Here is a 17114-nt window from a genome sequence, read left to right on the forward strand (position 1 = left end):
GTTGTGTCCCTACATTTTTGATTTAATCATGTAACCTTGCACTCTCCAATTGTAACCAACTTTGTCCAATCATTAAATTTTTGTCAAGTATTTTATACATTTAGCTCTTCAACATTTACACCTTAAATAAGCTGTGCCCCTACACTTTTAATTTCACCATGTACCTTTGTGCTCTCCAATTGTAACCAATTTTGTTCAATCATTAGCTTTTCTGTCAAGTATTTTATAAATTATAAATGGCTCTAGTGGGTTCCTTTGTAGGACGAAAATTCACTAGCGTGGCATGTAAAATTATTTCACAAATGATGAAAATTTCAAATAAATCACACAATTAGTCAACAAGAAAAAGAAGCAAACATACCACCTCTTTAGGAAGAAGAGAAGCCCGTATTCAAAATAAAGCAAGCAAAATCACGGCCAGCAACCCTAGGCCTAACATCTAGAATAGGAGAGCAAAGGAGAATCCCAAGTCTAAACCTAGACAAGGTTCTAAGCCGAGGCTCGGCACCTCAGGCCTAATCATTAACCATAATGAACACATTGCGCGAATTTCAGTGCCACAGCCTACTGATCCCAACTGGAATCAAAGCGCCAATCCAATAAATCTAACTCCAACACCATAAGACAAGCTAATCTAGAAGCAAGATTGTCCTCACTTGAGATCAAAGCATCACCACCAGCCAATATCGATCACCAAAGGAGAGTCGCATGAAAGAAAAGGAACGTATCTAACTATCTAAGAGGTTCAGTCCAAGAACCGTGACAAACCTGGTTTGTAGGAACATCCACAAATTAAAAAGGAGAAAAACTGCCCACCTTGGCAGTAGCGGGCGCATAAACAAATACACATAAGGGCAAAGAAAATATTATGAACAAAAAATAAAGTAGAGGGTTTTTGATTCAATCCTTTTTGTTATATAAAGAGATAAATTCATTTTACCGTCTTGAACTTTACGCCTAAAATCGTATGTGCTCTCGAACTTTAGTTCAATCACATATGCCCTTATACTCTCTAATATGATCAATCATAATCATTAATAAACTAATTCCTCAATTTCTTCATAAATTAGTGACATTGCATTCCCACTTAGGGTCAATTTTTAGCCTTGATCATGTAAATAGTGTGTTTCTTTCATGATTAAAGGCTAAAACTATTCTTGGCTGCAGAAAATTGGCTGGGTGCAAAGAGCAATTGCTTGGGTGCGGAGAGCAAATTGCTCTTGGCTGGGTGAGGACGCGCGCAAGGCAGAGGCGCTAGGTGAGGCCGGTTTGGATAGGGCCAGCTGTGGAGCTTCGCGACCGGGCAGAATTTTTTTTTTGTTTTTGTTTAGGGTGGCGGCAGAAAACAAAATTCTAGGGTTTGGGTTTTTTTTTTTTTTTTTTTTTTTTCGAAGCGAGGGCTAGAGACTCGTGTTGATAACGTGTAAAAGTAAAATGGAATTGGTCTGCTCATTTCATTTCATAGTCCCTTTATATAGGTATAGAATTACAACGAAAACATCAATTACAATAATGATAGTAAATGTTGATTGTGATGTGATTGCAATTCCTTGATTCCCTCTTCGTCAGTTATTTTGACGAATGCACATAATGTGTTTTTCCTTTAACAGAGTGGACAATAATATATGAATAAATTGATAGATTAGTGAAGAATTGGTCATAAATCATAATTGATCAAATTGGTGAGTACAAGGGCACACACGATCAAATTACAGGTTTGGGGCATAACTAATTTTAAGTGTAAAGTTTAGGGTGGTAAAATGATTTTAGCTCTTACATAAAACTTGGATGTAGTCTGCATATCTTTTCTTGTTTATTGCGGTCCATTTTTTTAAATAGTTCATTTTACCCTTAGAACCAAATAAGGTACATAATTCCAAATTCACTAATTGAATTACAATTTTAGATCAATTTTAAATTTTAAATTCAAATTCCAAAATCTACAATTCATCAATGAATAATTTTCAAACATATAAGACTAAATGCGGGATGTTCTCTACGAGGATTCATGTACTAGTACTCGAGGTTTAGGTTTTATGTCCCCCTCGATGTACAATATTTCTACTATTATTAATAATAATAACAAGCATGGGGTTGAGCCTCCCAGTTAGACTGGGTTCCAAACCCCTTGTAAAAAAAGAAAAAAAAAGACTAAATGCATTCCTGTGAACTCAATATACCTAAGATGTAGGTTTGGAAATATCAAGTATTTATATATCTACATTATAGGATGAAAACCACTAGATCAAAAATTCAAACATTGAAGCAATAATGTATCTATGTAGTAGGTATTTAAAGTTGTATAGTAGAGATTTGGCCTACCTAGACATACAAAGCTAGAAAAAAAACATAGAATATATTACCAATCTAATCAAAAGATACAAATATGTACATATAGAACCTATACCTAATTAAAAGCTAAAAAGTATGAAAGAGAAAGTGGGAGATAATGAGAGAACTTTATATATATAGATATAGAGAAACTTGATCTTTTCTAAACTTGTGAACTCTTACCTATAAATAAGGTATGTAAATGTTAAATAAAAATGTCTAATCAAATTTTAGGACAAATCTTACGTATAACACCATGATCGATTCTATATCAAAGGTAAGCAACACCTTCTTACCAAGTCTATAATAAAGGTAGCTGTGAATTGAAGAAGTCACGTTAGTAAGACCTAAAAAAGAATTAAGAAGGGAGAAGCCACATAAAAAATACAGATATGAGAGAAAAAGAAATAAACAAAGAAATGAGAAGTATGTTTGGAAAGAAGATATGCATTGAAGAAGGAGAGGTAAAAAGAGATGATTCGGTAGAAAAGAAGAAGAAGAAGAAGAAGAAGAAGAAGAAGAAGGAGAAGGAGAAAGAGGTAATGTGATAGGCAAGATCAAGGAAGAATAATGTCTTAATATATATAGATTCATCTTTTGAATTTAATCAAGAAACTAATATTATAATAGAAAAGCGGATGTAAACTCTAATATTGTGGAATTGACCTAGGCGCTCCGCTCTGCTAGGGTTTCCTCAAAGACCTTTCGTCTCTGATAAAATTCTCAAAACTATGGCTGGTGCCACAAATGGGATAGCCGCGCTGTCCTTTTCCAGCGTGTTTTATGTCAACAGGGGGTGTGCCGACGGTCGTCTTTTTCTACTTTTCCTTCTCCTTGTACTTGCTGGCTGCAGTGACGGAGGAAGCGTGATGGATCCGAATATGCTTTTTGTTCCTGCTAGGAGGATCGATAGAGGTGCCATCGATCCTTGGAGGTGGAGGGGGTTCCGGCTCTCAGGTTCTCGTGTTGTCGACATCAGAGGCGTGAACGATAGCGTCAATGCTTGGGTTGATTACTGGGCCGCAGGTAGGCATGGGTCCGATGGTGACTGGTTAGTCAATGGCCTAAATTCCAATCTAGCCCTGAAGATGGAATCTAAAGCCTTGAGACTCCGAAGCTTTCTGACGTCTGCACAGGGGCACAGTGGGGGAAGCTTGTCGGCGGTGATGCGAGCTCTCTGTGGTGGAGGCCTTGGAGCGGCCATGCGGGCTCAATGTGTTGGTGGCACTCTCTGGCATGACTGAGAGCTTGGTTGATGGAGGACAAAGGGACTGGTGGTGATCCCCTTTTTTCTACGCCGGCAGAGGTGGATGTCAGGCTGGAATTCGAATTCAACTTCGACTATAGTGGTGGGTTTGTTACCCTCTGCTAGAACTTCATCCATTTCTGTCTGAACTCCTTGCTCGTATGGGTGGTAGACTCAAAGAGGGTGTTATCAGTGGTAGTGCTAGCACAGGCAATGTACTCCGGCGAGTGGGACATGGCCGCGGCGGCTTAATTTCATTCTCATCTAAGGTTTGCCCTAGTTTTTTTGGCTGGCCTGGTATTGGGCTGCTAGGGTTTTGTTTTGGGCCCGGGCAGTTGTTTTGTCTTTTAATTTTAATTTTAATTTATTTTTGGGTCTTCATACTCAAGAGTCTCATACTATACTTTAAGTCTTTGATCTTCAGAGAATCAAGTTCTCTCATTCACATTGATTTGCTTGGATTGTTTGGTGATGTTATGTTAAAATTTAGAAGCATGCAAATCAAATGGACTAGCTTTGAAAAATCAATTGTGATAAACTAATTGATGATTTTGCCACTATGAAGGCAAGTAGATTGATTTTAAAATGAAAGCCGGATGCTGATATATCAATCAACACTTTGCTGAAAGAATGTGTTATTTTGAGTGTTTTATATGAGATCTTTCTATAATTTTTTTTGCTGCAAACTTTTCTTTTGTAGTGAATATTTGGCCTCTTTTGTAGGCTCATCTAATGAGGTATAATTGATTAGATATTGTTGGATATTGTCAGTTGTTCAAATATAAGTTTCAATTATGAATTTGATGAGATTTTGATAATTTTGTCTTCCTAAATTTTCATACGAGATTACAACTTAGAGGGCTGCATTTTAAACTTTCGCATAGGACCTCTGCTCTGCGCCTCTGCACCTTGGTAAAATGGGGAGATTCATTGTTAGGAAAGATACACTGACTTATGGTGAAGATGCATATGACCTTCTAGTAGTAAATCCCCATGTCGAATTAAAAGAGGGAGCTGGAAGCCAACTCTAGTAAGTCACTTAGTCACCGTTCCGGCAACCGTATACCAATTATTATTATTTTTTTCGATGATTACCAATTACATGCGTGTTTAGATTAATTTGAATATGCGGTGAAGTTGTTCATCTCTGGTTGGATGCTTAAGAGTCTATCCTTCCAGAGTCATCACGAATTCACGAAAACATTTGTAACTAGCGAATCGACTAACAAAAGTAAATCTTATGATGATAAGAAATGATAGGTCATACGGTGTATGATTTTATCAAAAAAATGAACACAATCATGGAGACAATTCAAAGCTTCTCTTATACCTCCCAAGTCCCAATTCCCAAAGACTCGAGCTTTAATGCAACACCAGTCAAACCCTGATCATCTGAACACACTGAGCTGACGACCCAGACTCATTAATTTCCAAATGCAATTACTCTCTTCTACTACTGCCTCATTTTTTACCCACAATATAAACTACTGCTCACTAGCTATCCACCTAGCTTAGAGCAGAGACAGTACTACTACGAGTCCTGACTGAAGGGGTCCTCCAATTCTACCAATTGGTTTTCTTTTTCGTATTGTCCCTTTCACTCTTCTGCGCCATTCTGATCTCGCTCTCTCTCTCTCTCTCTCTCTCTCTCTCATTGTATATGTGGTCAGAGACTCAGAGCTCCCATAACCGAGCACAGTTCACTCAACCACCCTGCTGTTCCTTCTCTTTAGCCAAAAGCCATCACAAATTCAAAACCAAAGCTCCATCTCTCTGTGTTTTACTTCCTTCTTGTATGGCAAGTTTCAGAAGAAAACTGGCAAGTGGGTCTTAAAAACTATTTAATTTCTTCTCCTCGATCCCTTCTCGTTCATTTTTAGGGGCCATGACTTCATGGTAACATGATAATATAAATGCATTTCTCATCAGTGAATTCTTTTTTCACCATCCCCATGAATTCTTCAATAAATCTTCGGTTTTTCACCGCAACCAGAGCCATTATTGTTCTTCTTCTTCTTGTTCTCTCTCCAGCCTCTTGTTTTATTTCTCTTCGGGTATGTAATAACAACTTAAAGCCTTCAATTTAATTACTTTCTACACCCATGTGTGCTGCTGAAGTAATTCTTGTTCTGTTTTGTTATATATATTTCAGGGACTATTGTTTGCTGAGAAAGCCAGATTGGGCTCAACACCACCGAGCTGCCACAACAAGTGCAACCAGTGCCACCCTTGCATGGCGGTCCAAGTCCCCACCATGCCCAGCCGCGACCGGGTCCGACCCGTGGGGAAGACCCGACCCGCTAAGCCCATGGTGCTCTTTGACCCGTCTCATCTGGATAACAGGTACTCCAATTACAAGCCACTGGGTTGGAAATGCCATTGTGGTGACCACTTCTTCAATCCCTAGGTGAAAATTTCCATCCTCAAGATGGAAATATGGGTTTAATTTGATTTATGTAAACTATATATTAATTAGTTTGTTAATTAATTAGCTGTTCTTTAGCTGTTTATTATATTGTAATTTGTTTAAGGGGGTCCATGGGATTATTTAGAAACAGGGGATCTTGGTCCTGTCACCATTATATGTACACTTTTAGGCATATTATACCGTATTGTACATAATAAAATTGTGAAACTTTCTGAGCTTCTGATGTTTCCAACTTTGTTCTTGTTTCTTCTTATAAAAATAAAAAAATAAAAAAAAAACTTTGTTCTTGTTGCTTAATTTGATATATCTTCACTTTTTGTATCCTACGACTAGTGGGGGATAAATAACTAATCACTAGCACGAGAGGCGAAGTTTGTTGCCAATGTTTCTCTATTTTGAGTCACAAACAATTTTCCGCTAAAGTTTTCTCTTTCACTGTCAATTTTTATTCAGATTTTGTTTTATAATTTCTTCTGCTTAGAATTAGAAGAAGAAAAGTATATATTTCTTCTGCATATGAATTTGATACCCGGAGAATTTTTTTATTTTTTTTTGGGGTGAAACCAGATTCTGAAATTTGTTTATAATTGAGTTTGTCCCTTCCTTCAAAGGTCCAGCATGCCCATACGTGAAATGATATGATACATCACTCTCTGCCATTGAGGCTTTCTGGTCATATCTTTTGAGTACTGTAACAATCGCTTTCAAATCTGACCAGAAAAGGCCTCGGAATTCAGTTGAAATTAAGTTAATCTTGGTTTCAAGTAACAACAGTAAACCCAATACACCTGCATATCTCCGTACCCAGATAAGCAGAGATTTTCTTAATGGCAGATTGCCAGAAAACCATGTGGTTTGTTTGCTCCCTTGCCTAGCTAGAAATATTGGAGAGATGTGACTACTAAGCAATGAAAGCATGGCGTGTCCAGGTCAAGTCATGTCCGATTTTTTTTTTTTAATTAAAATTGGACAAACTGATCCGGAAGGGTACAAACAATCCCGCAAGGGGAAGAAAATTGGAGCAATGCCAAGAAAATTATTTACCGTAGGGTCGACCTACGTAGGACCCAAAATATAGCATCCAATGCTTGGTGCGAGAAATTTCTCTGTCTGGCCCGATTTACTTCTGTTAATTAGTGATGAACAAGATTCATGTCCCCTCATCAGCCAGAAAAACAAATTCAGTAATTCTCTTGCCCGTGTACCATTTTAGCCTTTTCTAGATAATAAAGACTATGATGTGCTTATCACATGAGCGCAAAATATTGTGGTCTTGACTACTAAGAGCATCTCTAACAGTGATAGCTATCTGGATAGCTAAAAGTAGCTAAAATTAAAATATAGCTAGTTGAATATTGAGTTATGCTCCAGCAAATACCTAAAACTCAAGTTAAATTTAACTTTTAGTTAAATTCTCTCTCCTCTCTAGCTAAATATAGCTAGGTCTTTTAGCTAAAGCTAAATTTAGCTTTTGTTTAGCTAGTCTGCTGGAGATCAAACTTAGCCTAAAACTAGTTAAATTTCAAAATTTTTTTGAAATAATTATTCTGTTGGAGATGCTCTAAGGATGGAACAAGGATTAAAAATAAACTAGACGAGAGTTTTTGAAGAAAATTGGGTGTCAATCAATTAAAGAGTAAAGGTACATAACGTTACATAATGACTCACTAACAAGATTGAGACACGTCTACGAAACTCCAAAGTAATCTAACATACCATCACCATTAGAATGGGTTCAAAGAAAGTATTAGTTATAGAACTCACCCCGGATTTTCTCTTGAATTTATGTGGAAAACCAAAAAAATAACTACTGGCAAATTGCCGAACGTGCCGCTATCGACCGGAAACTAGCTGGTAGAGTTGACGCCGACAAAGACGATAGCCGGTGGATCGGTACCGGTAGTGCCGTACCGAAGTGAGATTGTCGGCTCGGCAGTGGCACATCATGTTTCATAAGTTCGGTATTACCGAACCGACCAACATGTTCCTTCCAGAAATGACTTCCTCTCTCCTTCACTCTCTTATTCGATCTTCCTTCTTCTTCTTCTTCTTCTTCTTCTTCCAGAAACGACTCTCTCTCTCTCTCTCTTCTCGTTTCTGACTTCTATTCTTCTGCCATTCTATCTTAGATTCTTTCTCTAATTAACTACAAGGACTCATGAAGTAACCTTGTCAAGGAGTACAAGTTGCAAATGTCCCAAACCTCATGGTGGAATCCAGCTCCTCTTTTCCTCTATCTCACTCTCTCTCATCTAGTCATCTCCTCCACCCACTCCCCCCACCCTCTTCTCCGCCTTCCCCTCTCTCTGCTCCTCCGCCTATTGCTCTCCTTCTCTCTCATATCCCAGCTCCTCTTCTCTGCCTCCCTCTCTCATCTCCAAATTGTTTTGGTCTAATGGAGGACAAAGGAACTAGATCTGTTTTCTCTCTCCTCCGACACCCACTTCCGGTCACCACCGTGACTCACCTCCACCATCATGGACCTCACCGAGCTCCGACGATTGGTGTGCCAAAATACCAACCGATACCGACTGTTTACCTCGGTAAACCGAAGTTTCGGTAACCGAACTTCCGGCACGGTACTGGTTTCAATTCTGACGAAACCGAAGATCTTCGGTCGGTATTCGGCTGACCCCAAAAATGTCAGCAACCGTGCCGCAACCAGCCCTAATAATAACTACTAGGTCCACACAAAGATCCAGAACTATAAGTGGAAGCAACTCTCTTGGGTAGACCCTAACTGGGCCACCCAACTTTGAAGGTTGGGGACACCTCATAAAGTGGGTCATGCAGTATCACTTTAGATTTTGAAGAGAGAAACAGAGGGGTTTATCAAGTAACTTGACACTATTAGAAAGAGCACCGAAACAACTAAAAATTAATTCTAATTTGTTCATGTTCTCGAAGTATCACCCTACACAGAGGGGGTATCCCCAAGAATGCCTACAGGCTTCATAGCCCAAATAAAAAAATTAAAAAAAGAAACCCAATAGTAAAGTTGTAGATCCGAGCCCATAACCAATAGGCAAGGAGGAAGAAACCTTAGCCCATCATCATGCCAAGAGCTGTCGTCAACACCACATGCAGCCGACTTATCACGGCCATCAACAACACCTGCAACACTAATACCGCTGTGATTCAAACATAGATTCAACAACCAATAGGACAGAGCCACTTTCTTCTCAAAACGTGGATCGTGGACAACTGGAGCAGTAGTCTCACTGCAGCCATCAAACCCAAAACTTGTTGCTACTGTCAATAACATCCCGGTAAAACCTCCCTCCAACACCAACTGCAACAAACCCACGACTTGTAGAACCAAGATTAATCGCTGGCACACCCCTTGGAGAAGCCAACTGACGGATCATTGACATAATCTCCTCAACGAAAGAAATAACTCTCAGTGTATGACATTCCCCTCTACCAGCTTGAGAGCCATAGGTCGGTAGCCACCCAAAGGTGCGAGACCATGGTAGAGGAACTAGGAAGAACCAACTGCATCCTAAGGTAGCCACCAAAGAAATAGCCCAAAAAAAGAATGCTACGGGAGGATAAGTAGACCACCCACCCAAGCAAGAGCAGCTATAGGTGCTACCTCCATGATGGTTGACCTCAAGAAGAGGCGGAGCCGTTAGATTTTTCTGGGAGAAAAAACGAGAGCTAGACATCAAGACCGAAACAACTAGACAAGAGTTAAAGATAAAGAACAAAAAGTTAATTGAAAAGGGAAGAAATCAAGCTAAAAAGGCGCTGTTGTTATTGTTAAATAGTTAAATATGGTTTTTCAACTTTATCAAAAAAAAAAAGAAAAAAAAAGAAAGGGGTTTTCTAAAAATATAACTAGGTTAGGAGAGCTTATAATAAATAAAGGGCTGGTGCGGCTGCTCTCAAGCCTTGATTAATGAAACTACTGAATACAAGAGGGGAACATTGATCCTAAACCCCTGATTACAATAAGCATCTAGAGTATTTCTCGAAATAATATCCGGATTCTCTACAAACGACATGTATTCTAACAAGCACCAACTAGCAAAGTGCTCTATTTGGTTTGACATAGTGGTGACATAATGGAATGATAACTCGATAAGTAACCTGACTACAACGTAGCATAATTACCATAATCTCAGCTTTCCTACTATGATGCCGCTGGAGGATAGATCTGACAACACTTAATTTCACCCTACCATTAGACAGTAGCGATCATTTGACGAAGTAAGGAACTCGCTGCCTACCTAGAGTAGACAAGACACTTTGAGTGAACACACAAGCACTTAGCCCGACTAGCCCTACACAACTATTGTAAGGACTTATTACTTGCAATAAGCGCAAACAAACTAAATAACATAAATGAAAAACAACATTAGAGAATTTAATAAACCCTAATGGACCTAGGGTAAAGCCCCAGGCCCAAGTACGACTAGACCAAAATTAGGCTCACAATTAGACCAAGGCCAGAAGGGCCCAAAACAGTGAGTCCAGCCCAAGGTTGCCCTGGCACAAGGAGGCTAGCCACCAGCGTCACACCACTATGCCCGTCATGCCGCCGCTTTCGGACCCCGTCAGCCGTCGAAGATTCGCCGCCGACATACCTCCTGCATATTGTAATTGCCACCACCACAACCCCCAATCTCGAGAGCACAATCACGCCTCCTTCTGCTGTGTGATTAAAACCCAGCCACAACCCATCTTCACTCCATCTGGGACAAGATCTAGGCAGATTGAGACCCAGACTCGGAGATCGGATCGATTATTCCCAGCCACACGACCAACTATCACCTTATGCTCTTCACCCGACTCCTGTATTCAAACCAATATAAAGAGAACCCTCGCAGGCCCAATCCTCAATCACCTACACAACATCCCATCCGGCCGCACGCCGGCATGACCATCGGCCTGCGACAACACTACTGGGCGGCCGGACGAGAGCAAACAGAAACAGCGACAAGTCTAGGTTAGGGTTAGTGCGTGGAGCGCGTGCCCCAAAATATTTTCTATTAGTTGAGTATTTTTAGCAAAAAAAAAAAAGAAAAAAAAAGAAAAAATGAGAGCTTATAATGAGATTCATTAAAATAAAGATTTCCTAATCAATGATTGTGAGACTCACTGTTCGATTACATTATGACAAATCAACAGTTAGGTGTTTGCATTACTAGATCACTTATGAAATCTTTCAAATTGCTAATTGTTAAAATATTCATAATCGTGATTTATTATATATGAACATGAAATGTTTAAGTCTGACAGATTTAGTTCGTTCATTGATTTGATAAATGGAAGAACCAAATCTGTAAAGTCCTTAGCTGGTTTTAGAAGTTGATAAAGGTACTAGGTGGGTCTGATCACGACTTAGGGTTGAACCATTGAGGATGACGACGACCATGGAAACGAGTTGAGTTGCAAAGCACGAAGCATAGGTTTTGGGAATAAAAACATAAAACGACACGTAGGCCTGGGCATTTTAGCTCGAAAGTCTGGATTGGACAGATCCAGACCGTCGGGTCCGGGCTGGGCTTTGAGAAAAAAAAGACACAAAAAAATAAAGCCCGGACCGTTTGAGTTTTAACGGGTCGGTCCCGGGCCCTAGGATTCAATGAATGTAAAGCCCGAAGTTCCGAACACTCCTAATATACCTTTTCAGTTTTTTCATTTTATCCCCATACCTTATTCTTGTTTCTCAATTTTCCCCGATCCCTTTCTAGTTTCTAACTTTATACTCAATTTTCCCCGATCCCTTCCACCTATCAATTAATCAATCTCAATTCAGTCACCTTCAATCAATCAATCTCATTCAATCCCTTTGTCAAAGAGCTGATTTCCCCAATCCCTTCGTCAAAAACCCCAAGCCTCTTTTCTATGCAGAGCCTTATAACTCTAATTCAATCAATCAATCCCATTCAATCCCTTCATCAAAAACTCCAAGCCGCTTCTTGAAGAATAGAGCCTTAGAACCCTAATTCCTAAATGGAAACGCAGCTCTGGTTTGTTGGAGTGAGATGGTGGCGGCTTCCCTTCATTCCAGCCAGTCTGAAGGCGTTGGAACTTTATTCGGTCGGTAACTTTGATTCTTTGAAACTTTGGGTTTGTAACTTTGAAGTTTGGATGTTATTTCTTCATTTTATAGCTTAGTTTGTGATTTGAATGATGGGTTAGGCTGTGCTCCAAACCCAGAAAATTAGAAACATAAAAAAATGGTCGAACCCAGATGCACTTGGTCGAGCTTTGTGCCTTTTCCCTTCTTGTTCTTTTCTTCTTTGACGATTGCAGAACCACTACAAATCACCAAATACATAATCTTTGCCGTCACATATCGATGAAAAATGTAAGCCTTGTGATGGATTGCTTCAATTGATTAAAGACTGAAGATTGAGGGAGACTGAGGATGAAATTGTGGAGAAACTCAAGGTAAGCAAAATAGGACTTTTGGGCCCGAAAACCCTGCAAGACCGGCCCGGGCCTATTTGGGTCCGGTCCTTCATGATCCCTATAACTGAAAAACATTATTTGAGCCCGGCCTGAAAAAAAGGGGCTTGGTCCCGGGCCTAGCAAATTGACATGTGGTGCCGGCCCGTGCCCAGGCCTACATGACAGCGTATTGTGGTTTGTCCCTATAGTTTGTAAATATTGTTTGGACTTTTTTGTGCTCATCTACTCATTTTTTTTCCTCTTAAAGTTGAAAAGTCAAACTTTGTGTGATATGACCATTATAAATTATTAATTTTGTTGGAGGTGACGAAAATTTCAGCAGATTTTTCTTTCTCGGTTTTTAAAAAGAAATTTAATGTTTTGTCAAAAGAAAAAAAAAAAAAAGGTATATTCTTTTAATGAGAAAAAGGAAAAGTGGAAAACTAATTTTGGAGGGTCCATAACGGTCATCGTGGTTCACCCGCTCAAAATTGCGACAACCGCCCAAAATCCACAAGAACCCAACCCATGGCGTTCACCATGGCTCTCTCTTCCCCCTCCTCCTCTTTTCTACTCTCCCACACCACCCGCCTTCACTTCCGAAGCCCCAGAAACCTCTCCACCCCCACACGACGACCTCTTTCACTCTCAGTCTCAGCTTCTTCCTCTGCTGCTCTCCAAGCCTTGATTTTCGACTGCGACGGCGTCATCCTCGAGTCGGAGCACCTGCACCGCCAAGCTTACAACGACGCCTTCGCTCACTTCAACGTCCGCTGCTCCTCTCAGACCCTCAATTGGGACCCCGAGTTCTACGACCAGCTCCAGAACCAAATCGGCGGCGGCAAGCCCAAAATGCGATGGTCCCTCTCCCTATATTTCTCTCTACAATTTTTGTTTCTTTTTTTGTTGCGAAATTGAAAAAATTGATATTTCCTGTTTTGGTAAATTGGGGTGTTTTGAATTGTTAAGGTACTTTAAGGAGAACGGGTGGCCGTCGTCCACCATTTTCGAGAAGCCTCCAGAAGACGATGAGGGCCGAGCCAAGATCATCGACACTCTTCAGGTTCTAGTTTGATTCTGGAAAAATGAGAAAAGTATATCATTGTTCTTTAATCAGTTTAGTTTCTGTTTAGTTTTAATTTAATTTTGGGCATAGAGAGTATAAAAGTTCTATCTAGTACGTTGATCGTGTTATGGTCTTGTAGGATTGGAAAACTGAGAGGTACAAAGAAATTATCAAGTCCGGAACTGTAAGGAGACACTTCTGCATTTTCGTTTGCTTCTCACTTTGTTATTGGTTGTGTTGAAATTGATAAATAGCTCTGATTATTGTTATTTTTATTTGGTAACAGGTGGAACCAAGACCAGGAGTTTTGAGATTAATGGATGAGGCCAAGGCCGCTGTAAGATATAACATTTACCATTGAAATTGCAATTTTCTTGTCACCGTACTTTAAAATCCACTTAATTTATATGATTTTTTGATCTGCAATTTGGTCTTTACTCACTTTAACAGTTACGAATTGTTTTTTTAATATTTGCTCTGTTCTTAGCATACTTTGTTCTCTTCTTGGCATAGTTTGCTTTCACTCGCACCATTTTGAGTATCTGTTTTGTCACATAAGCCTATAGAAGGGCCTCTTTAACTCCTGTGGGAGTGATTGCGCCTCACTCATTGTTGTAGGGGAAAAAGCTCGCTGTTTGCTCTGCAGCTACTAAGAGTTCAGTTATATTATGTCTTGAAAGCCTTATAGGAATTGTAAGCCTTTTCTCCAACATTTTTTTTAATGTTAGAAGTACTATCTACCTCTTTGTTTCTACAAAGTGTTTATCCATTCATTGTACCTTCCTTATTTTAGGAGCGGTTTCAAGGTCTTGATTGCTTTCTTGCTGGTATGTTCACTACTTCCAAAATGTGATATCTTTTATAACTTATTGGTTAAAAGTTAAAACCTTGTGTGAGACACATGTTGTGACTTATTACTCCACTTATCACTTATCAGCATACGATCTCATATGTTTAGGATCACGTCAATTACACATGATTGATATTCCAGCTCCATTATATTATAATTTGATGCATTCTTGCCTAGAAGACTAAATCAAATACCATTCTGTTTATGGATTAGTTTAGCTGCCAGGGTTAATGGAAGGTAACACTAACACTGTTCAGGAACTTTTTTGTTTCAGTAATATTAAGGCTTCCTGGTTGAGCTGATTTAAATGAACTGGTATTTTAAGAGAGTCAGATATTTAACTTCAATAATTTCTGTTGTTTTCTATGCAGGTGATGATGTGAAGGAAAAAAAGCCTGACCCTTCCATTTATCTTACAGCTGCCAAGGTAACAATCTACATCCTAATTTGACAATATCCACATCTTCTAGCTTCACTGCGCATTTCTAAATATCAAAACACTAACTTCTTATGCCTCACAGAGACTCGGTATCTCAGTCAGAGATTGTTTGGTTGTAGAGGACAGTGTTATTGGGCTACAGGTACATATTGTTTTATCATAGTAATCAGTTGCCTAGTATTCATAAGCATTGTATTTTAATTGCAAGTTGAAACTTAAATAAATTGGTCCGAGCCAATTGGTAACTTGTGGAGATATTATATATTTCTGTGCAAGGCCCTCGAATTCTCAATGTAGAATTTTACATTCTGACAAATCCTTGGAGAACATGGAAAAATACTTCATAAATGAACTTGTACTTGGCTCAACTAAATAGTAGAATGAGCGTACTGATTCAAATAATAGAGACAATTTACCAGTTGAAGTTTTCACCATAAGTTCTGTTATTGCCTATGAACTCTAATTCACTAGACGTGGTTCAATTCTGATGGAAATTAAAATTTGTTGTGTAGGCAGCAACAAAAGCTGGGATGTCATGTGTGATTAGCTATACATCTTCTACAGCTGACCAGGTGGCCTCTTACTCTTATCTTAAGGATTTCATCTAGATGATCTGAAGTAGCTAGCAAATGACGGCCAGATAACTGCATATTGAGATGACTAAACTATTTTTTTAATTTGCTCTAGGATTTTAAAGATGCAATAGCACTATATCCTGACTTGAGTAACATAAGGTACTGGAATTTATTTTCTTCTCTCTCGTGTATATACTTTCATTTTGTTAAGTTTGAGATACTAACATATGGTTCATACAATACTTGCAGACTGAAAGACTTGGAATTGTTACTTGAAAATGCTGTCATTGCCAATTAGAAAAGTGCACTTCTTCAGACTTTCCAGCATTGTCTTTCACATTTGTCATTTCAAAGTTCCTATATGATGTATTAATTACCATTTTCAAGCTTTAAATGCACAGGTGTAAAATTTTGATCATTAATTGGATTCCAATTAAGAACTCAGGCTCTCTGTCACAGGTATGAATCAAATGATTGATTTGATTTCCGAGTTCTCATTTCATGCCATAAGAAAGTTGAGAAATTCTTAGGTAGGACAGACGTGCCATGTGGCTGGTATGCCCAACTAATCATGTTTCTGTTGTAGGAGAATAGAATTGTGTGTTATCATTGATAATAGGAGCCCTTTAAATAGGGAGTTACAAGGTACCCAAAAGGTAATAGAATCTGATTACAATTGAATACCTAAAACACATTCCTATTACAACTCTAAACCCTAGTTTGTAGAGGCACACATTATGTCGATATCCTTCAACACTCCCCCTTGTGCCGCTCAAACTTGGTGATGACGCTTTGATTGTTGCCTCGTTAAAAACCTTGCCAGGTAACCAAAACCCTGTGGGACAAAAATAACCCTGGTCGAAGGACAAAAAGAGCACAACACGTCCTTCACTCTTCGAGATCGAACATGTAGACATCATGCCTCCCCCTGATGTCAATATCTCCCCCTGATTGCTACAATCATGGGAGTTCGGATAACTTTCTCAATCTAATGCTCTTCACATGTTTCTCGAAGGTGGATTTTGGTAACGACTTAGTAAATAAGTCCGCTACATTATCCTCTGATCGGATTTGATTCATTTCAATATTTAGAAATGCTTGTTGTCATTTCGATGGAGGGGAGGAGGAGCACGGAAGTTGGCATTTTGCCTTGTGGGGTCCGATCCCACACTTCCGTCATCTCTTTTCTCTGTAGGGATAGAACGAGCCCATATCAATCGTACCTCTCAAATATCGAAAGATTGTCTTTATACCAATTTAATGGAGTTGCGTTGGCGCGGGGCTATATCTAGCCAACAAGTTCATAATAATTGAGGTGTCCGGTCTTGTGTTGTACTAAGTACAATAATGCGCCTATTGTACATAAGTAAGCACTTTCGCTATTAACACGTCTTCGTCATCATCCCTGGGACGAAACGGATCCCTTTTAGGGCTAAGACTACGAACGACCATGGTGCATCTTTGACTTTATCAAAATGTCTCTTGACACGGTATACAAGTTCTGAATTTAGACAAAACCGTGTTCTCCCAAGGTCCTTCCTCTCAAACTCGGATTTCAGGTGTTCAGCGGTTTCCCTTAACTCTCAAGGGTTCCAATTATGTTTATCAACATAAACCGCGACAATTGCAAATCCGGAACTTGTCATGGAAACGCGTGGGCATAGTTCACCATATCCCTTCCCAATCAAGCAGTCATTTTAGTGAGCATTTCAACCGCGTTGCAAATGCGTTCCGTGGTCTAGAGCCACTTGACTTGGGTAAATGAAGTCCACAAGAA

The 17114-nt window shown here is 39.4% G+C and overlaps 2 protein-coding genes across 2 annotated transcripts; both read left to right on the forward strand.

The window, feature by feature from the left end:
- Positions 1–5170: 5170 nt before the first annotated feature.
- LOC112190107 (EPIDERMAL PATTERNING FACTOR-like protein 1) lies at positions 5171–6272 on the forward strand. Its single transcript, XM_024329531.2, has 2 exons — positions 5171–5631; positions 5730–6272. The coding sequence occupies exons 1-2, from the start codon at positions 5491–5493 to the stop codon at positions 5982–5984; spliced, it is 396 nt and encodes a 131-aa protein (XP_024185299.1). The 5' UTR covers positions 5171–5490; the 3' UTR covers positions 5985–6272.
- Positions 6273–12855: 6583 nt separating this feature from the next.
- LOC112188141 (haloacid dehalogenase-like hydrolase domain-containing protein At4g39970) lies at positions 12856–15786 on the forward strand. The gene is made up of 11 exons (XM_024327186.2): positions 12856–13267; positions 13377–13470; positions 13613–13657; positions 13760–13810; positions 14092–14166; positions 14267–14300; positions 14695–14750; positions 14845–14904; positions 15275–15334; positions 15450–15496; positions 15587–15786. The coding sequence occupies exons 1-11, from the start codon at positions 12936–12938 to the stop codon at positions 15633–15635; spliced, it is 903 nt and encodes a 300-aa protein (XP_024182954.1). The 5' UTR covers positions 12856–12935; the 3' UTR covers positions 15636–15786.
- Positions 15787–17114: the final 1328 nt, after the last annotated feature.

The sequence above is a fragment of the Rosa chinensis genome, chromosome 2, assembly GCF_002994745.2.
Source record: "Rosa chinensis cultivar Old Blush chromosome 2, RchiOBHm-V2, whole genome shotgun sequence".
Taxonomy (NCBI): domain Eukaryota; kingdom Viridiplantae; phylum Streptophyta; class Magnoliopsida; order Rosales; family Rosaceae; genus Rosa; species Rosa chinensis.

What these genes read in the sequence shown, in the direction of transcription:
- LOC112190107 (XM_024329531.2), top strand. Translation starts at nt 5,491, where the DNA reads ATGCATTTCTCATCAGTGAATTCTTTTTTCACCATCCCCATGAATTCT. An exon ending in CTTGTTTTATTTCTCTTCGG is followed by an intron (nt 5,632 to 5,729) that starts GTATGTAATAAC and finishes TATATATTTCAG; the next exon opens with GGACTATTGTTTGCTGAGAA.
- LOC112188141 (XM_024327186.2), top strand. Translation starts at nt 12,936, where the DNA reads ATGGCGTTCACCATGGCTCTCTCTTCCCCCTCCTCCTCTTTTCTACTC. An exon ending in GGCAAGCCCAAAATGCGATG is followed by an intron (nt 13,268 to 13,376) that starts GTCCCTCTCCCT and finishes TGAATTGTTAAG; the next exon opens with GTACTTTAAGGAGAACGGGT. An exon ending in CCTGACTTGAGTAACATAAG is followed by an intron (nt 15,497 to 15,586) that starts GTACTGGAATTT and finishes CAATACTTGCAG; the next exon opens with ACTGAAAGACTTGGAATTGT.